The sequence below is a fragment of the Pristis pectinata genome, chromosome 4, assembly GCF_009764475.1.
Source record: "Pristis pectinata isolate sPriPec2 chromosome 4, sPriPec2.1.pri, whole genome shotgun sequence".
Classification (NCBI taxonomy): Eukaryota; Metazoa; Chordata; class Chondrichthyes; order Rhinopristiformes; family Pristidae; genus Pristis; species Pristis pectinata.
Window position 1 is genome coordinate 119,647,971 of NC_067408.1, and position 22,182 is coordinate 119,670,152.

The 22,182-nt window shown below is 49.7% G+C and overlaps 1 protein-coding gene and 1 pseudogene across 4 annotated transcripts in view; both read left to right on the forward strand.

Moving 5' to 3' along the window:
- The window catches only part of gbe1b (glucan (1,4-alpha-), branching enzyme 1b), a 394,510-nt gene extending 374,948 nt beyond the window's left edge, over positions 1-19,562 (forward strand). Inside the window, exons 15-17 of one of the 4 annotated variants that reach the window (XM_052014127.1) lie at positions 79-196; positions 15,435-15,485; positions 19,392-19,562. In XM_052014127.1, the coding sequence (XP_051870087.1) occupies positions 79-196; positions 15,435-15,485; positions 19,392-19,448 (226 nt within the window). In that variant the 3' untranslated portion in view covers positions 19,449-19,562. Of the gene's footprint in view, positions 1-78; positions 197-15,434; positions 15,486-16,601; positions 16,737-17,397; positions 17,428-19,391 lie in introns of those variants that run through there. The other 3 variants (XM_052014128.1, XM_052014125.1, XM_052014129.1) reach the window with 3 other exon arrangements.
- LOC127570094 (uncharacterized) lies at positions 18,632-18,804 on the forward strand (annotated as a pseudogene).
- Positions 19,563-22,182: the final 2,620 nt, after the last annotated feature.

Sequence of the window (22,182 nt, forward strand, 5' to 3'; positions counted from 1 at the left end):
GATTTCCATGTCACCGAGCCATGTGAACATTGAGAAGTTTGGAAAACCTGGCTGTTTGTTCCTTAATCCACACTGCAGGTATAAGATAGTGCTGGACAGTGATGCAGCAGAGTACGGCGGCCACAGTAGGTTGGACCACAACACCGAGTTCTTCACAGAGCCCCGACCTCAGAACAATCGCCTCAACTCTCTGCTGGTGAGTGTTTCCTGTGTTGTGAGCAGGGCTCCACCTGCTCCACCACGTCTGGACAGTGCTCCCTGACGTCTGCCCCCAGTACCTGGGCTGCAGTGACTGGTGCTCCCACCACAGGTTGGTAATCTCCTGAGAGAAGCAAGGAAACGAGAAGGGAGGTAAATGTGGGAACAGTTCCTCTGCTGCCCCTTCAAGCGATGCCACTTATCACCCAGCCGCTGTCTATTTATCCACTCCCTCCCATCTACTATTCAATCGTACTGTGCAGTACTGTGTCTGTCTGCACTGAGGGAACGGCAGCAGGTCTGGGCAGAGACTGACCCTGCTGACTGTGTCTGGGGTGAGTCTGTGTAATGGAGACCTGGTGATGCTGGATACACATTGGTCTCTGGTTGGTAACATCAACATCAGAAAATAACAGTTATGTGACATACATTTCCTTAACATGTATTAGACTTTTGAAAAGAGACTTTATTGCTACACCTTGTTCTCCTTGGAGTGTATTTGTCTCATCATTCACGTGTACGAGACAGAGACCGACAGGTTTCCATCTCTGAGGTCCTGTTCCTTTATCTCTGTCCTAGCTCTTTAAAGTCCACCCTCTCCTTCCCATGATGTTGTTACCAGTATGGGTCGCTACCTCTTGCTGTCCACCCTTCCCACCCCCCGGAAGTTCCTGCAGCCCCCAGCGCTGGAACATCCTGGAATCCCCTGAATCCATCACTGATCTTCCTCCTGCCTCTCGGCACCATTGTGCCTGTCATGGTGTTCCAGTCTTGGCTCTGACAGCACCTCTTCCCCATCAGTACTAGGGATGAACCCTGGTGAGATAGTGTTGGGGGTCCTGGGTGAATCTGGAACCCACCAGCCACTCTCTGCCTACACTGTCTGGAGCTGTGGGTTACCACCCCTGAAATTCACTGTCCACAGCCGCCCAGTGGAAGCAGTGGGTCGGCTGCTGCTGGGCCGCCCAGTGGAAGCAGTGGGTCAGCTGCTGCTGGGCCGCCCAGTGGAAGCAGTGGGTCGGCTGCTGCTCAGGATCCAAGGCCCAGAGCTCGATCTCCAGCTGATACTGCTTCCTGTACCTGTGACCTGCAGTTCCCACAGAACCCACCATGTGCGTTCCCTGGATCTGAGGTGCCCTGTCACTGGTTAGTCCAACTAGCAGCAAAGCAATGTATTTAAAACACACACTTTACATACACACAGGGGCTCCCCAACTTACGAACAACCTAAGTTATGGAAATCTGACTTTATGCAAATTCTCCTTTACATTTTTCAAGCATTTTTCCAGCTAGTAACAATAATAATGCTTCCTGGTATTCATTGGATCCAGAATGTACTTTGTTAGTTTAACTATGGGTGGTGTGAGGGTGATTATTGAATGAACAAAGAACGATAGTGTGTATGTGGAGTGATGTGGGTTCCTGCAGAGAACGGATGTTTCTGACTCGTGGAGAGTTCTCAGGAACACAAGTTCTCGGGTGTGACCCCAGGATTGCCTGTACTGTTAAGTTACCTGCTGTGTTGCTGACCCTGAATGAACCTTTGTAATTCCCTGGTCCTTTGTCTGAAGGAAATGCTTGTTTCAGCTGCCTGGGCCCTGATTCCTCTCCCTCACCGGAGCCTGGTTTTCAGTGCAGGGGGTACATGTACCGGGTGATTTGGGCTGTGCTGGTGACCATGTGGGGTTGCGATGGTGTGGCAGCAACAACAGGCCAAGGAAGGGCAGCAACGAGCTCTGAATACAAGTGTTGGACCAGTGGATATGGCAGTGTCAGTTATGGAGAATGTAATGATGCTGGAGGGACAGCATCTCCTGGAGTACTGGAGACAGGAGTAGGCCACTTGGCCCCTCAAACCTGGCCACCATGCAATGTGGACATGGCTGATCTGCCCCAGGCCTCATCTGCTCTCCTGTGCCAGCTCCCCACATCCCTCAATTCCCTGATTATAACAATGATCTATCTTCCTCCTCTTTAAGTACCTCCAACAATTTGGCCTCCACAACCCTCTGGGATGCAGAGTTCCAGAGACTTGTTACCTTCTGTGGGAAGAACTTTCTACACACCTCCATCTTAAGTGATCGCCCCCAACCATGTGACCATGTCCCTTCATTCAAGACTCTCTCACTCATAGAAACATCTCAGCGTCCACCCTGTCATGTCCCCCTCAGGATCTGAGACAGTTCAGTAAGATCACCCCCATTCTTCTAACTTCCAAAGAGTACAGATCTGCTTCCTTCATCCACTGTTGACAAGCTGACCCCCTCACCCTGGGAATCAGCTGTACATTGGCAGCAACACTTCCCTATTTTTAAATCCAACCCTCTTGCAATAAATGCCAAGATGCCATTTACCTTCCTAACCACTTGCTACAGCTGCCTGAGAGCTTTTGGCGATTTGTGCCCAAGAACACCTCAGTCCCTCTGTACATTGCTCATCTGCAATCTTTTTCCATTGAGTTAACATTCGACTTTTACATTCCTCTCACTGAAGTGCAAGACCTCACTTCCCCACCACGTTCAACCCCATTTACCAGGTTTTCGCTCATCTACATTCTGCTGCAGAGCCCAATATCCTCATTGCAACACCCTCCCACCTACTGTCACGTCATCAGCAAACTAAAAACACCCTCCCACCTACTTCTGTGTCATTGACAATTTGCATCCTCCTCCATCCTCCGGGCCATTGAGGACCAAGAGCAGATAACAAAAGTGGGCAAAGAGGGGGAGGACTTTCTGAAGTGTGGTCAGGAAAACCTTCCTGATCAGTATGTTTGTGGCCCAGTGAGGAGGTGGCATTTCTCTGGGGAGAGAGCCAGACCAAGTGGAGTTAATATCAATGGGGACATCTTGCAAACAGTGATCATACTATAAGGTTCAGAGCAGCTGTGGATAAGGAAACAAACCACTCCAAGATAAAAGCTGCCAGCTGGAGATGGACCACTTCAATGGGATGAGAACAGATGTATCCAGGTAAACTGGAATCACAACGTAGCAGACATAACCATAATTGTACAATGGCTGGTATTAAAGGTCTGAGATGTTGACCTCCAGTCCAGGTACATTCCAATGAGGCAAAGGAGAGAAGATAATGCCAGGGCTCTCTGGATAGAGAGCCAAGTAAAACAGGGAAAAAAATACGTGACAAATCTCAGGTCACCAATGCAAGTGAGAACCAAGCTGATTCTAGAATGTTCAGAGGGGAAGTACAAAAGGGCAAAGGAAGAGGGCAAGAGAGGAACAGCAGCAGCCGTGAAAGGGACACAAGTGTCCTGAACTCGTGTGAAGGGAAATGGGTTTCTCAAGATGAAAGATGGAGCCAATCAGAGACCAAGCAGAAGTTGGGTTGGTCTTCACCAAGGAGGGAGATGCTACTGGAGCCTCAGTGAAGGTCCAGACGGTGATAGCCCATGGGATCCCAGGTGTTGGCAACCTGAATCCAAACTTAGCTTGGCAATAGGGGAGAGGGTAATGGTGAAGGGTTGCCTTTGTGACTGGAAGCCTGTGTCCAGCAACGTACCACAGCGATCGGTGCCAGAAACCTTGCTCTATTATCTACATTGAGATGTGAATGCAGGAGGTACAATTAGTAAATCTGCAGATGAGATGATAATTGGTGTTGATGGGGGTGGATTAGGCTACAGAACAGTAGCGAGCAGCTGGGAAGTTGGGTAGACCAATGGGATTCAATCCTAGTAAGTGCAAGGTGATGCGTGTTAGGGAGCCAGATAAGGGGAGGACATATACAGTAAGGGATAGGGCACTGGGGAACAGAGTAGGTCCAAAGATCCCTTAAGGTGGCAGCACAAGTAGACAAGGTGGTGATGAGGGCATACAGAATGCCTGCCTTCATCAGCCAGGGTAAGAGCAGGGAGGTTACGGTACAACGTTATAAAACACTGGTGAGGCTGTGGCTGGAGCACTGCGTGCAGTTCTGGTCACCACACTGCAGGAAGGAGGTGACTGCATTGGTGAGGGTGCAGAGGGGATCCCCAGGGTGTTGCCTGTGGTGGAGGGTTTCAGTAATGAGCAGAGGCTGGGTTTGTCTCCATGGAGCAGAGGTTGTTCACAGAATTATGAGGCATTGATAGAGAGAGTAAGGAGCTTTCCCCTGTGGCAGGGATGTCTAAGAACAAAGCATAGGTTTGAGGTGAGGAGTAAGGTTTAGAGGGGACCTGAGGAAGAATGTTCATGTAGAGGGTGGTTAAGCAGGAGCTGCCTGAAGGGGGTGGTGGAGGGACAGATACAATATTCGAGAACCATTTCAGACTCTGTAGTTAGGGGGACAGACAGGAGATTCTGGTGCCACAAAAGACATCAGGAAGGTGTGTTGTTTCCCAGGTGCTGGGGTCAAGGACATCTCAGAGTGACTGCAGGACATTCTCCTGGGGGGGGGGGGGGGGGTGAGCAGCCAGAGGCCATGGTGCATGTTGGCACCAATGACACAGGTAGAAAGGGGGAAGAGGTCCTGCATCCTGCACAGTGAGTATAGAGAGTTAGGAAAGAGGCTGAAGAGCAGGGCCTCCAAGGTAGTAATCTCCAGATTACTAGTCAGGGCAGGAATAGGATGATAGAACAGATGAATGAGTGGCTGAGGAACTGGTGCAGGGGGCAGGGTTTCAGGTTCTTGCATCATTGGAACCTCTTCTGAGGCAGGGGTGACCTGTACAAGAGGACGGGTTGCACTTCAACTGGAGGGGAACCAATATCCTGGCCGGGAGGTTCACTAGTGCTACTCCGGAGGGTTTAAACAAGTTTAGCAGGGGGGTGGGAACCAGAGCACCAGGTCAGACAGTGGAGGGATTGAGATGAAGGGAGGTGTCAGGGCCAGTAAGTCTGTAAGGAAGGACAGGTAGGAGCACAGTAATAGACACGATAGAGCATGGATCAGTATACGGAACGATGCTGTTGTGACCATTACAGAGACTTGGTTGAGAGAGGGACAGGAATGGGTGCTCAATGTTCCAGGGTTTCGATCTTTTAGAAAAGACAGAAGGAGGTAACGGGGGGAGGGGGGGGGGTGGAGTTGCACTGCTAATCGGGGACAATATCACAGCTGCACTCAGAGGGGAAATAATGGAGGCTCGTCCACTGAGTCTGTATGGGGAGAACTCAAAAATAAAAAAGGTGCCATCACACCACCAGGACATTGAGGAGCAGATATGTAGGCAGATTAGGGAAAGGTGTGAAAACAGGATTATTGTCATGGGGAACTTCTACTTCCCCAGTATAGACTGGGACCTCCTCAGTACAAGAGATTTAGACAGGGCAGAATTTGTTCAGTGCATCCAAGAGGATTTCTTTAATTGGTATGTAGATAGTTCAACGAGAGGAGGGGCCGTACTGGACCTGGTGTTGGGTAATGAGCCTGGCCAGGTGACCGACCTTTTAGTGGGAGAATATTGAGAAAATATGATCACAATTCCTTAAGTTTTAAGATCCCTATGGATAGGGATAAGTATTGGATCTTGCAGGAGAGTGTTAAATTGGAGCAGGGCAAATTACAGGAGCATCTGGCAGGAACTACGGAGAGTTAATTGGGAACAGCTGTTTTTGGGCAAGTCCACATCTGCCGTGGAGGGTGTTTAAAGACCAACTGCACAGAGCACAGGACAGGGATGTTCCAGTGAGAAGGAAGGACGGGGATGGCAGGGTGAGGGAACCTTGGATGTCGAGAGGTGGTGAATTTAGTCAAGAAGAAAAAGGAAGCGCATGTAAATTCTTTATAAGTGGATTATAAAGAAGCCAGAAAAGAACTCGAAGGGAATTAGGAAAGCCAGGAGGGGCCATGAAAAGCCCTTGTCAAGTAGGATTAAAGAGAATCCCAGTGCATTCTACACGTACATTGAGCAAGAGGGTAGCTGGGGAGAGGGTAGGACCACTCAAGGATAAATGAGGGAACATGTGCTTGGAGGCAGAGGATGTGGGTGAGGTCCATAATTAGTACTTTGTGTCAATATTTACCAAGGAGATGGACATGGGGGATAGTGAGATCAGTGTAGGGTATGGAAGGGCATTTTTAAATAAAAAGCTCATGTTGGGTCTCTTGAAGAATGTTAACATAGAAACATAGAAACCTAGAAAACCTACAGCATAATTCAGGCCCTTCAGCCCACAAAGCTGTGCCAAACATGTCCCTACCTTAGAAATTACTAGGCTTACCCATAGCCCTCTATTTTTCTCAGCTCCATGTACCTATCCAACAGTTCCTTAAACAACCCTATTGTATCTGCCTCCACCAGCGTTGCCGGCAGCCCATTCCATGCACTCACCTCTGAGTAAAAAAACTTACCCCTGACTTACCTCGCTATTGAGAGAGGCAAGAGATGAGATTGCTGAGGCCTTGACCAAGATCTTTGTGTCCTTTCTAGTCACAGGTGAGGTCTAGTGAGTAGCTAATGTTGTTCAAGAGGGGAAATGGGAATAATCCTGGTAACTATAGACCGATGAATCTCACCTCAGTGGTAGGGAAGCTACTGGAGAGGATTCTCGGGAATAGGATTTATGAGCATTTGGAAAACCATGGCCTAATTAGGGACAGTCAGCATGGCTTTGTGCGGGGCAAGTCGTGCCTTACTAACTTGATTGAGTTTTTCGAGGAGGTGACAAAGGTGATTGAAGTTAGAGCTGTGGTTGTTGCCTACATGGATTTCAGTAAGGCGTTTGACGAGGTCCCTCATTGGAGGCTCATCCAGAAGATTAAGATGCATGGGATCCACGATGAATTGGCCATTTGGATTCAGAACTGGCTTGCCCGTAGAAAACAGAAGGTAGTGGTCAATGGGACTTATTCTGGCTGGAGGTCTGTGACATGACTAATGGTGTCCCGCAGGGATCTGTACTGGGACCTCTGCTGTTTGTTACATAAGTGACCTGGATGTAAACATGGATGAGTGGGTTAGTAAGTTTGCAGACGATACGAAGATTGGTGGTGGTGTGGATAGTGTACAAGATTGCCAAAGGATACAGCAGGATATAGATTAGTTGCAATTGTGGGCAGAGAAATGGCAGATGGAGTTTAATCTGCCCAATTGTGAGGTGTTGCACTTTGGGAGATCAAATATAAAGGGACAGTACACAGTTAATGGCAGGACCCTTAACAATGTTAACATACAGGGGGATCTTGGGGTCCAAGTCCATAGCTCCTGAAAATGGCTACACAGGTTGATAGAGCAGTAAAGCAAGCATATGGCATGCTTGCCTTTATTAGTCAAGGCACTGAGTTCAAGAGTCAGGAAGTTATGTTGCAGCTTCATAAAACTCTGGTTAGACTGCATCTGGAGTATTGCATTCAGTTCTGGTTGCCCCATTACAGGAATAATGATGAGGCTTTGGATAGGGTGAAGAAGAGGTTCACCAGGATGCTGCCTGGATTAGAGGGCATGTGCTATAAGAGGTTGGATAAATTTGGTTGTTTTCTCTGGAGCAGTGGTGGCTGAAGGGAGACCTGATAGAAGTTTATAAGATTATGAGAGGCATCTTTTTCCCAGGGTTGAAATGTCTAATACTAGAGGGCATGCATTTAAGGTGATAGTGGGCAAGTCAAAGGAGCTGTGCGGGGTATTTTACACAGTGGTGGGTGCCTGGAACGCACTGCCTGGGGTGGTGGTGGAGGTAGGTATGATAGAGGCATTTAGGAGGCTCTTAGGCACATGGATGTGTGGAAAATGGGGGGGATATGGACCATGTGCAGGCAGAAGGGATTAGGTGTCATTAGCTTAATTAGTTCGGCACAACATTGTGGGCTGTAGGGGCTGTCCCTATTCTGTACTGTTCCATGTTCTATGTTCTAAGCATCTGCACGAGCACCTGAATCACCAAGGCAGAGTAGGCTACAGACCAAATGCGGGTAAATGGGATTAGTATCAATGGGTCAGCATGGACATGGTGGACCGAAGGTCCTGCCTCTGTGCTCTATGACTCTGATTCTAAAGGACGATGTAGGTGAGATACTAGATGCTCTGGTTGACAGAGCAAGTACAACAGTGGCCGTCTGCACTTAGCGTAGATAAATCACCTGGTCCTGGTACATTGGTTTATTATTGTCACTTGTACTGAGGTACAGTGAAAACTTATCTTGCATACCGATCGTACAGATCAATTCATTACACAGTACATTGAAGCTGTACAAGGTAAAACAATACAGAATGCAGAGTAAAGTGTAACAGCTACAGAGAGTGCAGGCAGACAATAAGGTGCAAGGTGATAACAAGGTAGATTGAGAGGTCAAAAGTCCATTTTATCGTATTCGGGGACCATTCAATTGTCTTATAACAGTGGGATAGTTTCTTGCGGTCACTGGCAGAGCAGTTGCTGTACCATGCTGTGATGCATCCAGATAGGATGCTTTCTATGGTGCATCGATTTAAAAATCGGTGAGAGTCAAAGGGGACATGCCAAATTTTTTTAGCCTCCTGAGGAAGTAGAGGCACTGGTGAGCTTTCTTGGCCATGGCATCTACGTGATTTGACCAGGACAGGCTGTTGGTGATGTTCACTCCTAGGAATTTGAAGCTCTCAACCCTCTCGACCTCAGCACTATTGATGTAGACAGGTGCATGTACACCGTCCCCTTTCCTGAAGTCAATGACCAGCTCTTTTGTTTTGTTGACATTGAGGGAAAGGTTGTTGTCATGACACCATTCCACTAAGCTCTCTATCTCCTTCCTGTAGTCCGACTCATCGTTGTTTGAGATACGGCCTACAACGGTGGTATCATCTGCAAACTTGTAGATGGAGTTAGAGCAGAATCTGGCCACACAGTCGTGGGTGTGTAAGCAGCCTTGATGGATTCATCCTTGGTTGCTGAGTAGGGATGATACAGTAGAGGGCTTAGCCATAATTTCCCAGCTCAGGGTGGTGCCTGTGGCCTGGAATGTTGCAAATGTCACAAGCTTGTTCCAAATAGGCTGTGGAGAGAGCCACTAACTACAGACCAGTCAATTTAACCTCTTTGGGAAAGTTCAACATCTGTAACCACAGGCAGATTTAGAAATCACCAAGGCAAGTGTGGATTGATCAGAAAAGACCAACATGGATTTTGGGGCAAACCTTGTCTAACTAGTTTGATGCTATGCTTTGACAAGGGAAGAAAGGGTGGATGAGGAACACAGCTGATGTGGTGATGTATGGAAGGTGTTTACTGCACAATAATCTCCACCAAAACTAGTTTGCCGGGGGAAGGGAACTGGAGGAGCAGGTCAGAGGAAGAAGGGGATGGGGAAAAGTCAGATCTGACAGGTAGAGAGGCTTTGAGGAAGGAGAAGCAGAGTTCAGGCTACAAAAGTAGTAAGGTGGATGGGCTAAAGTGCATTTACTTGAATGCGAGAAGCATCAGGAATAAGGGAGATGAACTGAGAGCTTGGATAAGTACATGGGACTATGATATTGTGGCTATTACAGAGACATGGCTGACATCAGGGCAGGAATGGATATTGAATATTCCTGGTTTTCAGTGTTTTAAATGGGATAGGGAGGGGGGGGGGGGCGATACTGGTCAGGGACACAGTTACAGCTGCAGAAAGGGTGGATAATGTAGAAGGATCCTCTCTAGAGTCAATATGGGTGGAAGTTAGGAATAAGAAAGGGGCAGTTACCCTCCTGGGAGTATTCTATAGGCCCCCCCGGTAGCAGTAGGGATTCTGAGGAGCAGATTGGGAGGCAGTTTTTGGAAAGATGCAAAAATAAGTGTTATTATAATGGGAGACTTCAACTTTCCAAATATTGATTGGCACCTACTTAGTGCCAAGGGTTTAGACAGGGCGCAGTTTGTTAAATGTGTCCAGGATGGATTCCTGACACAGTCTGTTAACAGGCCGACTAGAGGGAATGCCATATTAGATCTAGATTTAGGTAATGAACCGGGACAGGTGATGGATCTATCAGTGGGTGAGCATTTGGGGGGACAATGACCATTGCTCCATAAACTTTAGAATTGTCATGGACAGGGATAGGAGCAAAGAGGATGGGAAGATATTTAATTGGGGAAAGGTGAATTATGAGGCTTTAAGGCGAGAACTTGGGAGTGTAAATTGGGGTGACATTTTTGAAGGGAAATGTACTATAGAGATGTGGTCAATGTTCAGGGATCTCTTGCAGGATGTTAGGGATAAATTTGTCCCAGTGAGGCAGAGAAGGAATGGCAGGGTGAAGGAACCATGGGTGACGAGAGGGGAACAACTAGTTAGGAAGAAGAAGGCAGCATACATAAGATGGAAGCAGCAAGGATCAGACAGGGCTCGTGAGGAATATAGAGTAGCAAGGAAGGAGCGAGCTTAAAGGGCTGAAGAAAGCGAGAAGGGGACATGAAAAGGCTTTGGCGAGTAGGGTTAAGGAGAATCCCAAGGCTTTTTTCTCGTGCTAGGGTAAAGGTAGGTCCGATTAAAGACAAAGGTGGGAGGATGTGCCTGGAAGCTGTGGAAGTGGGTGAGGTTCTCAATGAATACTTCTCTTCAGCATTCACCAAGGAGAGGGGTCTTGATGATGCTGAGAACAGTGTTGGTGAGGGTAATATTCTAGAGTATGTACATATCAAGAGAGGATGTGTTGGAGTTGTTAGAAAATATTAGGACAGAAGTCCCCGGGGCCTGACGGAATATTCCCCAGGCTGCTTCGTGAGGTGAGGGAGGAGATTGCTGAACCGTTGGTTAGGATCTGTGAGTCCTCGTTGTCCACGGGGATGGTACCGGAGGATTGGAGGGTGGCGAATGTTGTCCCCTTATTCAAAAAAGGTAGTAGGGATAGTCCAGGGAATTACAGGCCGGTGAGCCTTACGTCTGTGGTGAGCAAGCTGTTAGAAAGGATTCTAAGAGAGAATCTGAGCAGTTAGAGAATCATGGACTGATTAAGGACAGCCAGCATGGCTTTGTGAAGGGAAGATCTTGCCTCACAAGTCTGATAGGGTTCTTTGAGGTGGTGACCGGGAAGATTGATGAGAGTAGTGTAGTAGATGTGGTCTACGTGGATTTTAGTAAGGCGTTTGACAAGGTTCCGCATGTAGGCTTCTTCAGAAGGTCAGAGGCCAAGGGATCCAGGGAGGTTTGGCCGTGTGGATTCAGAATTGGCTTGCCTGTAGAAAGCAGAGGGTTGTGGTGGAGGGACTGCATTCAGATTGGAGGGCTGTGACTAGTGGTGTCCCACAGGGATCGGTTCTGGGACCTCTACCTTTTGTGGTTTTTTTTAATGATTTAGATGAGGGGGTGGAAGGGTGGGTTAGCAAGTTTGCAGATGACACAAAGATCGGTGGTGTTGTGGATAGTGTGGAGGGCTGTAGAAGCTTACAGAAGGATATTGATAGGATGCAGGGCTGGGCTGAGAAGTGGCAGATGGAGTTTGATCTAGAGAAGTGAGGTGGTACACTTTGGAAGGACAAACTCCAACGCAGAGTACAAGGTAAATGGCAGGATTCTGGGCAGTGTAGAGGAGCAGGGGGATCTGGGGGTTCATATCCGCAGATCACTGAAAGTCACCTCACAGGTGGATAGGGTAGTTAAGAAAGCTTATGGGATGTTAGCTTTCATAAGTCGTGGGATCAAGTTTCAGAGCTGTGAAGTAATGATGCAGCTTTACAAAACTGTTTGGACCACACTTGGAGTACTGTGTCCAGTTCTGGTCGCCTCATCGTAGGAAGGATGTGGAAGCGTTGGAAAGGATGCAGAGGAGATTTACCAGGATGCTGCCTGGATTAGAGAGTATGCATTATGAGGAGAGACTAAGGGAGCTAGGGCTTTACTCATTGGAGAGAAGGAGGATGAGGGAGACATGATAGAGGTATACAAGATATTGAGAGGAATAAATAGTGGACAGCCAGCAATTCTTTCCCAGGGCACCAATGCTCAATACAAGAGGACATGGCTTTAAGGTAATGGGTGGGAAGTTCAAGGGAGATGTCAGGGGGAGGTTTTTCACCCAGAGAGTGGTTGGTGCATGGAATGTGCTGCCTTGGGTGGTGGTGGAGGCTGATACATTGGACAAGTTCAAGAGATTGTTAGATAAGCATATGGAGGAAGTTAAGATAGAGGGATATGTGGGAGGAAGGGGTTAGATAGTCTTGGGTGTGGTTTGAAGGGCAGCAGAACATGGGCCAAAGGGCCTGTATTATGCTGTATTGTTCATGGTTAAAACCATCAAATGAAAAGCAGTGCAGCAGCTTGGGTCAAAAAACAGGCAGTGAGTGAAGGAAGTTCTCCAGTGGCTGGGATCAGGACCACTGCCTCCAGCTAAACACAGTCTGGACAGGGGCAGAGAACAATTTCCAAATTTGTGCTGACACAAAACTTTGAAGCAGAGTGAACTGTGAAGAGAATAGTAAACATTGTGAAGGTGAATGGATTGGGGAGTGGGGTGGCAGAGGTAGCTCACTCCTGAGACATCTCTACATTTCCTTGTGACACAAGATCAGGAACTCTCAACAGTCTCAGAAACGCCAGTAACAGTGGGAGGGAGGCATCATTCTTGGGCTGTGGGTTGCTGAAATACTATCAACAGATCAGTAACCGTGTTCACTTCCAGATTCCCTGCACTGCTGTGTGACCTGTCTGTGTTTCACTAGCATTAGTTTGAGACATTTTCCATACAACTGACTAAAAGAGGAAAAAATAACTCTTCTCACTCTAACAGCAGATCACTAAGTGTTAGGAAAAAAAGGAATTGTGCTATATCAAGAGAACTGAGGCCTGGAACTAACTCAACAACAGAGGCCTAATGTGCCAAGTGGCCTCCTTTGCTGAGTTCTTGTATGATTCTGTGGTATTTAAAGTGACTGAGACTTGTGGAGATGTTGGTGGGCCAAGTATCCAGGGCCTTTGTACAATTCTGGACCATCAACCCATCTGTGACTGCAAGTTAGCTTCATATCGTTGCTGTGGATTCTGAGCTAATCGCTCGATTGCTCAGCACCTCTGAGTGAAGGGAGTATCTAAATATAAACTTTGCTGCTTTTTGTGGTGAATGCAGCTCATTGCTCACTCACCACACAGACAGGTGCTCAGAGCCACTGCTGTCTGTTGTCTTTCAACATGTTCAGCAGCCAAACAGAATCGGCCAAAGGTAACTTCAAAAGAAGAGACATCAGCCTGGCACAGCTGTCGTTTGCCTTGGGTTCAGGCACTGTTTCAGGATTAGCTGTGGTACCGGGGCCAGGCTGTGGAACTCAGTGGGTTGATGTTCTGACCCAGTGACAGAGCATGACTTCGAAAGGAGCCATGTTGGCCGTAGGCTCACTTGTATACAGATGGCCAGTGGTAACTGAGGTCAACTGAAAACATTCTTCCAGGTGGCTCTGTTGCCTTTTGCTGCTCCTGGTTTGTGACTTCACACGGTGAAGACAGCTGCGGTTCTCTGATATCAACGAAACTGAAACTGCAAATGCCTTTGACAGACACTTTATACATCTGAGCACACCAGAGATGGCAGATGTGGAATCTGGAACAACAAACAATCTGCTGGAGGGTCGAGCAGCATCCCCGAGGGGCAGGTGTAGGGGGTGACACCCCCCAAGGGGCAGGTGTAGGGGTGGCCCTTCCAAGGGGCAGATGTGACCTGATCCTATTTTGCAATCACCTGCCACTGGGCTGCTGGTGAGCTCCTGGATCGACTCGCTGCTCTCCCACCCCCCCCCCCCCCCCCTGCAGCTCACCAGCTCCCTACACCCTGCATGGCTGTGCTCTCGGATCTGCAGGCAGTGAGGCAGGATGTGTGGGGTTGTACGGATAATCCGTGCTCCCTGCTGGAGCCTGTGGCCATCATGTTACATGGAAGGGATGTTCAGACCAACGGCTCTGCCTGGCTCTGTTTAACCTCCTGTTACAGACTCCTGCTTCGATGGAGAGCAACATTGGATGGTTTGTGAATAGCGGGGATATTATCGAGGCCCCGACACCTCCATTGCAGACACAACTCTACTGTATGCACGCACAGGCACGGAGTTGTACAGCACGGAACAGGCCCTTCAGCCCAACACATACTGGCTGACCATCTGTATAAGGTGTTACAGCTGCATCTAGGGGCATGCAACATTCGCACAAACATGCACACACGGCACACAACATGGAGAAGCACACACGACACGTAGGGAGCAGCACATATGATGCACACTGATTTGAACACACACAACACTCACTCAGACACTGAACCATCCACATTACATGTCCACTCACACAGTTCCTTCCTCATACACCCTCTCCTCACACACCACACTCCGATTTGGACCATTCTCCTCATCGCTTCATCCAGTCCCTGATTGTCAGTCATACCATTAACAATTCTTGGCTGCATTTGCTAATATAAAGCTCATTCCTCGTCACTTCTGACTGTCTGATTCTCTAGTTCCCAGCCAAGTGTTGTCACCAGGATTGCAGTAACAGAGGTGTCAGGCACCAGAAATTCTTACAATCTGTCAAACCCATCTAAATTAAGGTTATGACTGGGCAGAGTATTTCGGGCAGAGTAGCACCGGGGTACGGTACCGGTGGGGACGGGTCCGTCACTGTATAACACCGGGGTACAGGGTTTGTTGGTCTGACACTCTAACACTGATGTACAACGTCAAATACTGACCTGTCTTCCTGCAAATGAAAGTAAAAAAAATATCTGCAGATCCTGGAAATCTGAAACAAAAGCAGAAACTGCTGGCAACTCTGCAGCTCCTGTGGGGGGCACTGAGTTAAGATCCTCACACACACTAACTCTGCTTCTCTCCCCACAGGTGCTGCCTGACCTGCTGAGTGTTTCCAGCAGTTTCTGTCACTTTCAGATTTCCAACATCTGCAGAGTTTGTCCTGGACGTGTGGACGGTGTGTTGACAATGGCCTCCTATCTGCAGCCTGCGAACAATGTTAGCAATGGGCCAGCCACGTCTCACGGAACATACTTCTGCGGCCCCTGTCCATCAGACACACGACCGTGAGGGTCGTAGTGAATGGGGAGAGCGCAGAGAGTGGTGCTGAGGCCAAGGTTGGATGGTCGTGTTCTGATGGAACGGACCAGCCCGAGGGGACAGATGGCCGGCTCCTGCCCTGTGCAGTGTGTTGTGTGTCCGGGGAGAGCACGGCAGTGTTGTATCAGTCAGGGCCAGTCTGGGGCCACCTCAGCCCAGTGCATTCAGTGAGCCTGGTGACAACACTCCTCCAAACCCCTTCACTTTAATCATTCATTAACCGTCTCCTCATTGCTCTCTGCCTCGTCCTGCTTGTCCTTTCCTGTCCCTTCATTTTCCTCCTTTTCTGTCTTCCTTCCTCAGTTGTCCCATGTTGACCCCGACCATGTTCAGCGGAAGACTCATGCCTCGGAGGTAAGCGTCATTTGTCCCCACCGTTAGAGATGGGTGTGTGGGAGCGAGGGGGTGGAGGGGGGGAGCTGGGTGTGAGGGGTGTAGGGAGGAGCGAGGGGGCTGGAGGGGGGGGAGCTGGGTGTGCGGGGGGTAGGGAGGAGCGAGGGGGCTGGAGGGGGGGAGCTGGGTGTGCGGGGGGTAGGGAGGAGCGAGGGGGCTGGAGGGGGGGAGGTGGGTGTGCGGGGGGGTAGGGAGGAGCGAGGGGGCTGGAGGGGGGGGAGCTGGGTGTGCGGAGGAGCGAGGGGGCTGGAGGGGGGGGACGAGGGGTGTGAGGGGGGAGCTGGGGGCTGGAGGGGGGGACGAGGGGTGGTGGGAGGGTGACTGCATCGGTACTGGGTGATTGGGACCAGGAACAGAGAGAGAAACAGTGTTTGAAAATAGAGCATCCGGGCAGAGGAAAGGAAGCCTACCCACCCCCTGACCCCCAACACCACACCCTCCTCTTCCCACCCCCCTTCCCCCACCTCTGGACAAATCTTCAAGGAACTGAATGAGTGTTTGAAAATGTTCATGTAAAGTTACCCCCCAGCAGGAGAGGGGAGAGAGCGGTTTGTGTTGATACGTGAGATCAATCTGTTGGTCAATCCAACAGAGCCTTTGCTTGCCGCTTGCCCTCGGAGGGTAGGAGGCTGAACTGGTGGGGAGATGGGAGTGCGAGGTCAGAAATGCCACGGCTGGAGTTGGTGACCCAGGAGGAGCTGGTGGGCAAACCTGCATCTGAGTGGTGCCTCCAGCACCGTGTTCCTTTGCCCTGGTGGTCCTGCCACTTGCAGTGCTTCACACCGGGAGCATTAATTCACCTTGCCGAGTCTCCACTTCATTACCAGTGGTATCTCTCAAGTTAAGTTTCTGATTGTCCCAGTATATCTCATTTAAAATCCACAGCTCCGTGCCCTGCCCCAGTATCTACAGAAGTTTCCTGTTGTGTTTGTTTCACCCTGTGTATGACGTACACCATCTTCTGCAAACCCGTCTCTACACCTTTATATTAATCATTAACAGCTTTCCCCCCCCCCACTCCACTCCACTCCTGCCTCTCCCTTCCATTCCATGACCTCCTGCCTTTTCCTTCTCCAGCTTGTAAAATCAGGGACTCTGCACAGCTGCAAAAATTGTCTGAAGGTGAGTGAGTGTGATGCTGCTTCAGATACCAACGTTCCCAGCGGTCCGCGATGCTGGGGTGAGGAAGAGCTGTAGCCTTCCACACTCACTCCTCTGCACGCTTCAGTGAGTGAGTGATGTTTAATGGGAGATGCCGGTCTCCGTGGCAGCATGGTGCGATCTCGCGTGTCTGGCAATGGCTTCATTTGTTAATCACAAACTGTGCACAGCTGTCCACGGAATGAGGCTGTGCACACAGTGTGGCAGACAGGCTGAGCTGTGCTGGGAATGAAATAACATAAAGATGTGTGGGCTTTATTAAAGAAATACAAGTAAGAGTACCAATTAGTCCTTGGTGCAGAGGCTGGAGTTAATCTTCCTGAGACTGAGGTTCGAGGGGTTTTGACCATTACAAAACGGGAGGCAGGAGGGTGTTAACCAGATGTGTGGGTAGTTGACAAACGAGAGATCTGGAATGAACTGCCTCAAACACCTGTGGGAGCTGAGATATGAAGCTAATGAGGACACAAGAAAGGCTCTGGAACTCGCTGCTCCAACTGTAGACCATGCCTGAGCCCCCACTTCCCTCCCTGTGCCAAACACCATCAATGTCAATGACTGAGCATCCACGGTTCCAGAGGGAGTGATCCTTCGCTTAACCTTCTCCTCATCTTTGCCTTCCCTGGATGTCCCTCTACCATGAGCCTATGCCTCGCGTCTCCTCTGTTCCAAACCCTGTGTACATTCATCAAGCTTCCTCTCTCCATCTCAGGGACCAACTTGGTGAACTTTGGCTGCACTGACTCCAAGGCCAGAGTGCTGTCCTTCCGGTCCAGAGACCAAAAGTGGGTCTGCTGTGGAGTCTTTGGATTATTGGCCATCAGATCATTTCTCCAGTCTTTACTCATGAGTGACATCAGTTAACTACAGCCCCTTGCTATTGTTGAACCTTTGCCTCACTGCTCTCTCTGCTACATTTGCAGTGGTCAGAAACAAAATACGTTAATATCATTAATGAATCTATGTCCGAGACCACAGCCTTTTGTCAAGTGTTTATGTGAGTTTATGCAACAGGACCCACTGTTGTGGCAGGTTTCCTGAGCCCTCACTTGAGCCCAGATTAGCTGTTTAATGCTGCAAGCCATTTGCACTGCGGTGTGTCACTGGCACACCCCGCTCTGTGTGCTGAATTAATGGTCTCTGCTGCAGTGGGCCGTAACCTCGGGATGTTAACACACCAGTGCCCCTCCCAGTGGGACAACACACCTGTGGGGCTGCGACGTTGGGGACAAAAAGAATTCATCACTCCCACCCCCCACACATGTAACTGGTGGGTGAAGCTTATCTTCACAGCAGCCTGTGACGGTGATGGATGTGTGTATAGGTGGAATTCCAACTATTTCACATTTCCATGAAGAAGTTTAAACATAGAACACTACAGCACAGTACAGGCCCTTTGGCCCACGATGTTGTGCTGACATTTTAACCTACTCTAAGGTCAATTCATTTCCTCGCTCATAGCCCTCCATTTTTCTATCATTCATGTGTCATGAGTCTCTTAAATGTCCTTGATGTATCTGCCTCCAGGCACCCACCACTCTCTGTGTAAAAAAAACTTACCCCTGACATCCCCCTTATACCTTCCTCCAATCACCTTAAAATTATGTTCCCTCGTGTTAGCCCTTGTCACCCTGGGAAAAAGTCTCTGACTGTCCACTCGATCTATGCCTCTTATCATCTTGTACACCTCTATCAAGTCACCTCTCATCATCCTCCTCTCCAAAGAGAAGTTGAGTGTGAGAGAAGTGAGCCCTAGCTCACTCAAACTACCCTCATAAGACATCCAAATTTCATTGAAAAGGGGGAAAAGGCCTCGTCTGTCAACCTGAAGGAGAAATCCCACCAAACCTGGGGATTTGGGGTGGGGATGGGTCTCTGCAGGCAGGTGGCCTGACTTAAAACAGGGAGGGTAAGGAGGATCCCAGAGGGTCCGTGGTGTTGTAGGTATCGCTCTGGGCCTTCTGGCTCAGATGAAGGATAGTGTCTGTTCTTATCAGTGGAATACTTGGTACATCCTCAACTGGGGAGCACATGTTGAGTTGGTGGTTGGATGGGGAGCTGGAGGGCTTGCTGCACCACTGACCTGGAACTGCAGTGCCCCTCCCTCGGGAGATATGTAAAGTTGTAGTTTCATCTCTGTCCATGCTGTAACTACTGTTGGGAGTGCCTCACTCAACAGGGACTGCACCAACCTCCGATGGACTGTACCACAAGCCACTGTTTGGTGTATGCTGTAGGGCAGCAGAGCTGCATGTACATTGTGCTCCCACAGTGACCTTTCTGAAGTAATAACGAACGGTCCACGGGCCACTGACCAACCTGGGCTCACAGGCTCTTCAGACACTAGTTACCTTCCTGAATTTCTGTGTCACTGCCTCTGTGACAGCAAGGGAGGCCACTCGGCCCCACCATTCTGTGACAGCCCGCCCAGTCTGAATATCCCTGGATGACCTCAACTGCCCTGTATGTGGGGAGGGGAACAGACTCAGCCTGGCCAGAGGAGAGGGGAGGGGAGAGTAGAGTCTCCCACCTGTGGGGCGGGGGGAGGGAATATCCAGGCCTGGCCCCCCCATCCCCATCCCCATCCTGCAGTCTCCACAGCCCTCTCTGGCCCTGGCCTGTGCTCTGTGTTGGCTGTGCTGCCCTGTATTGTCCTGCGCTGCCCGTGCTGTCCTGCGTTGACTCTGCCTATGGTCTGTGTTCCAGGTCTACATCCCCAGCCGGACGGCCATCATCCTCGCTCGCGTGGACCCCTCCCAGTGACCGGGAGCTTGGCACCGAGGACAGGGCATGTTAACCCACCACCCCCCCGCTCCGTGCTCTGACACAGGGCCCCACCCTGCTCAAGTTTTCACATTAAATGTCTGTAAACAAACACATTCCAGTGAGGGTCTGTGTGTGTGCCTGTCCCAGCAGCCTCTGCTCATGGGGGGGGGGGGGGGGTGGGGGTACAGGGCGGGCGCAGAGCGCGGGGGAAAATCGCCCCATCAGGACCTCACCACCCTCCCACAGGGGGTGACCTCCCCACACCCCCCCCACCACCACCACCACCACCACCACCACCACCACCAGGGCTGATCCACAGTCCATGGGAACCCCACCTGGGGTCTGCAAACCTCATTCCCACCCCCACCAGAGACCCACCCCACGGGGCCGTTGCTGCCTCCTTGGTCTGTCCCTCCGGACAGGCTGGGGCACGTGCACATAGTCACAATGGCAATGCTGCTCTCCCCCAGTGGGACACACACCTCACCACTACCCACTGGCCCTGCCACTTCTCAGCCCAGCTCTGCATTCCATCAGCAACCTTCTACACTATCCACAACACCAATCAGCAAACTTACTAACCCACCCTTCCACATCCTCATCCAAGTCATTTATAAAAATCACAAAGAGCAGGGGTCCCAGAACAGATCCCTGCGAACACCACTGGTCACCAACCTACAGGCAGAATACGCTCCATCTACCACCACCCTCTGTCTTCTATGGGTGAGCCAATTCTGAATCCACACAGCCAAGTTTCCCTGGATCCCATACCTCCTGACTTTCTGAATGAGCCTTCCATGAGGAATCTTATCAAACGCCTGACGAAAATCCATATACACCACATCCACTGCTCTACCTTCATCAATGTATTGGTATTGGTTTATTATTGTCACTTGTACCGAGGTACAGTGAAAAACTTGTCTTACATACCGATCGTACAGATCAATTCATTCCACAGTGCATTGAGGCAGTACAGGGTAAAAACTATAATAGAATACAGAGTAAAGTGTCACAGTTACAGGGAAGTGCATTGCAGGTAGACTATAAGGTGCAAGGTCAAACAAGGTAAATTGTGAGGTCAAGAGTCCATCTCATCGTGTAAGGGAACCGTTCGATAGTCTTATCACCATGGGATAGAAACTACCCTTGAGCCTGGTGGTATGTGCCCTCAGGCTCCTGTGTCTTCTGCCTAATGGAAGAGGAGAGAAGAGAGAATGACCCGGGTGGGTGGGGTCTTTGATTATGCTGGCTGCTTCACCAAGGCAGCGAGAGGTATAGACAGAGTCCATGGAGGGGAGGCTGGTTTCTGTGATGCACTGGGCTGTGTCCACAACTCTCTGCAGTTTCTTGCGGTCCTGGGCAGAGCAGTTGCTGTACCAAGCCGTGATACATCCAGATAGGATGCTTTCTATGGTGCATTGGAAGCTGGTGGGAGTCAAAGGGGACACGCACTTCGTCACCCTCAAAAATTTAATCAGGCACGACCTGCCCCTCACAAAGCCATGCTGACTGTCTCTAATCAGCCTATGCTTCTCTAAATGCTCATAAATCCTGTCTCTAAGAATCTTCTCCAGTAATTTGCCCACCACTGAAGTAAGACTCACTGGTCTGTGATTCCCAGGGTTATCCCTATTTCCTTTCTTAAACAAAGGAACAACATTTCCCACCCTCCAATCATCTGGCACTACTCCTGAGGCCAGTGAGGACACAAAGATCATCATCAAAGGCGCAGCAATCTCTTCCCTCGCTTCCCAAAATAACCTTGGATCTATCCCATCCACCCCTGGTGACTTATCTATCCTAATGTTTTTCAAAAGTTCCAACACATCCTCTTTCCCCACATCGACGTGCCCTAGCACATCAGCCTGTCGTACGCCATCCTCACAAACATCAGGGTCTCTCTCTCTGGTGAATACTGAAGCAAAGTATTCATGAAGGACCTCCCCTACCTCTTCCTACTCCAGGCACACGATTCCTCTTTTATCCCTGATCGGTCCTACCCTCACTCTAGTCATCCTTCTATTCTTCACATACGTGTAGAACGCCTTGGGGTTTTCCTTGATCCTACTCACCAAGGACCTCTCATGCCCCCTTCTAGCTCTCCTAAGTCCATTCTTAAGCTCCCTTCTGGCTACATTGTAACTCTCCAGAGCCCTGTCTGATCCATGCTTTCTAAACCTCAGGTATGATTCTTTCTTCCTCTTAACAAGATATTCTACATCTTGTGTCACCCATGGTTCCTTCACTCGACCTCCTTACCCTACCTCAATGGGACAAACCTATGCAGAGCCCCATGCAAGTGTTCCTCAAGCAACCTCCACATTTCCGCTGTGCACTTCCCCAACAACATCTGTTCCCAATTTATGCTCCCAAGTTCCTGCCCAATAGCATCATAATTCCCCCTCCCCCAGTTAAATACTTTCCCATATCGTCTGCTCCTATCCCTCTCCAAGGCTACGGTAAAGGTCAAAGAGTTATGGTCACCATCTCCAAAATGCTCTCCCACCGAGAGGTCTGAAACCTGATCCGGCTCATTGCCTAGTACCAGGTCCAGTACGGCCTCTCCTCTAGTCGGCCTGTCCACATACTGTGTCAGGAATCCTTCCTGGACACACCTAACAAACTCCACCCCATCTATCCCCTTTACACTAAGGAGGTGCCAATCAATATTAGGCAAGTTGAAATCACGCATGATAACAACCCTGTTACTTCTGCACCTCTCCAAAATCTG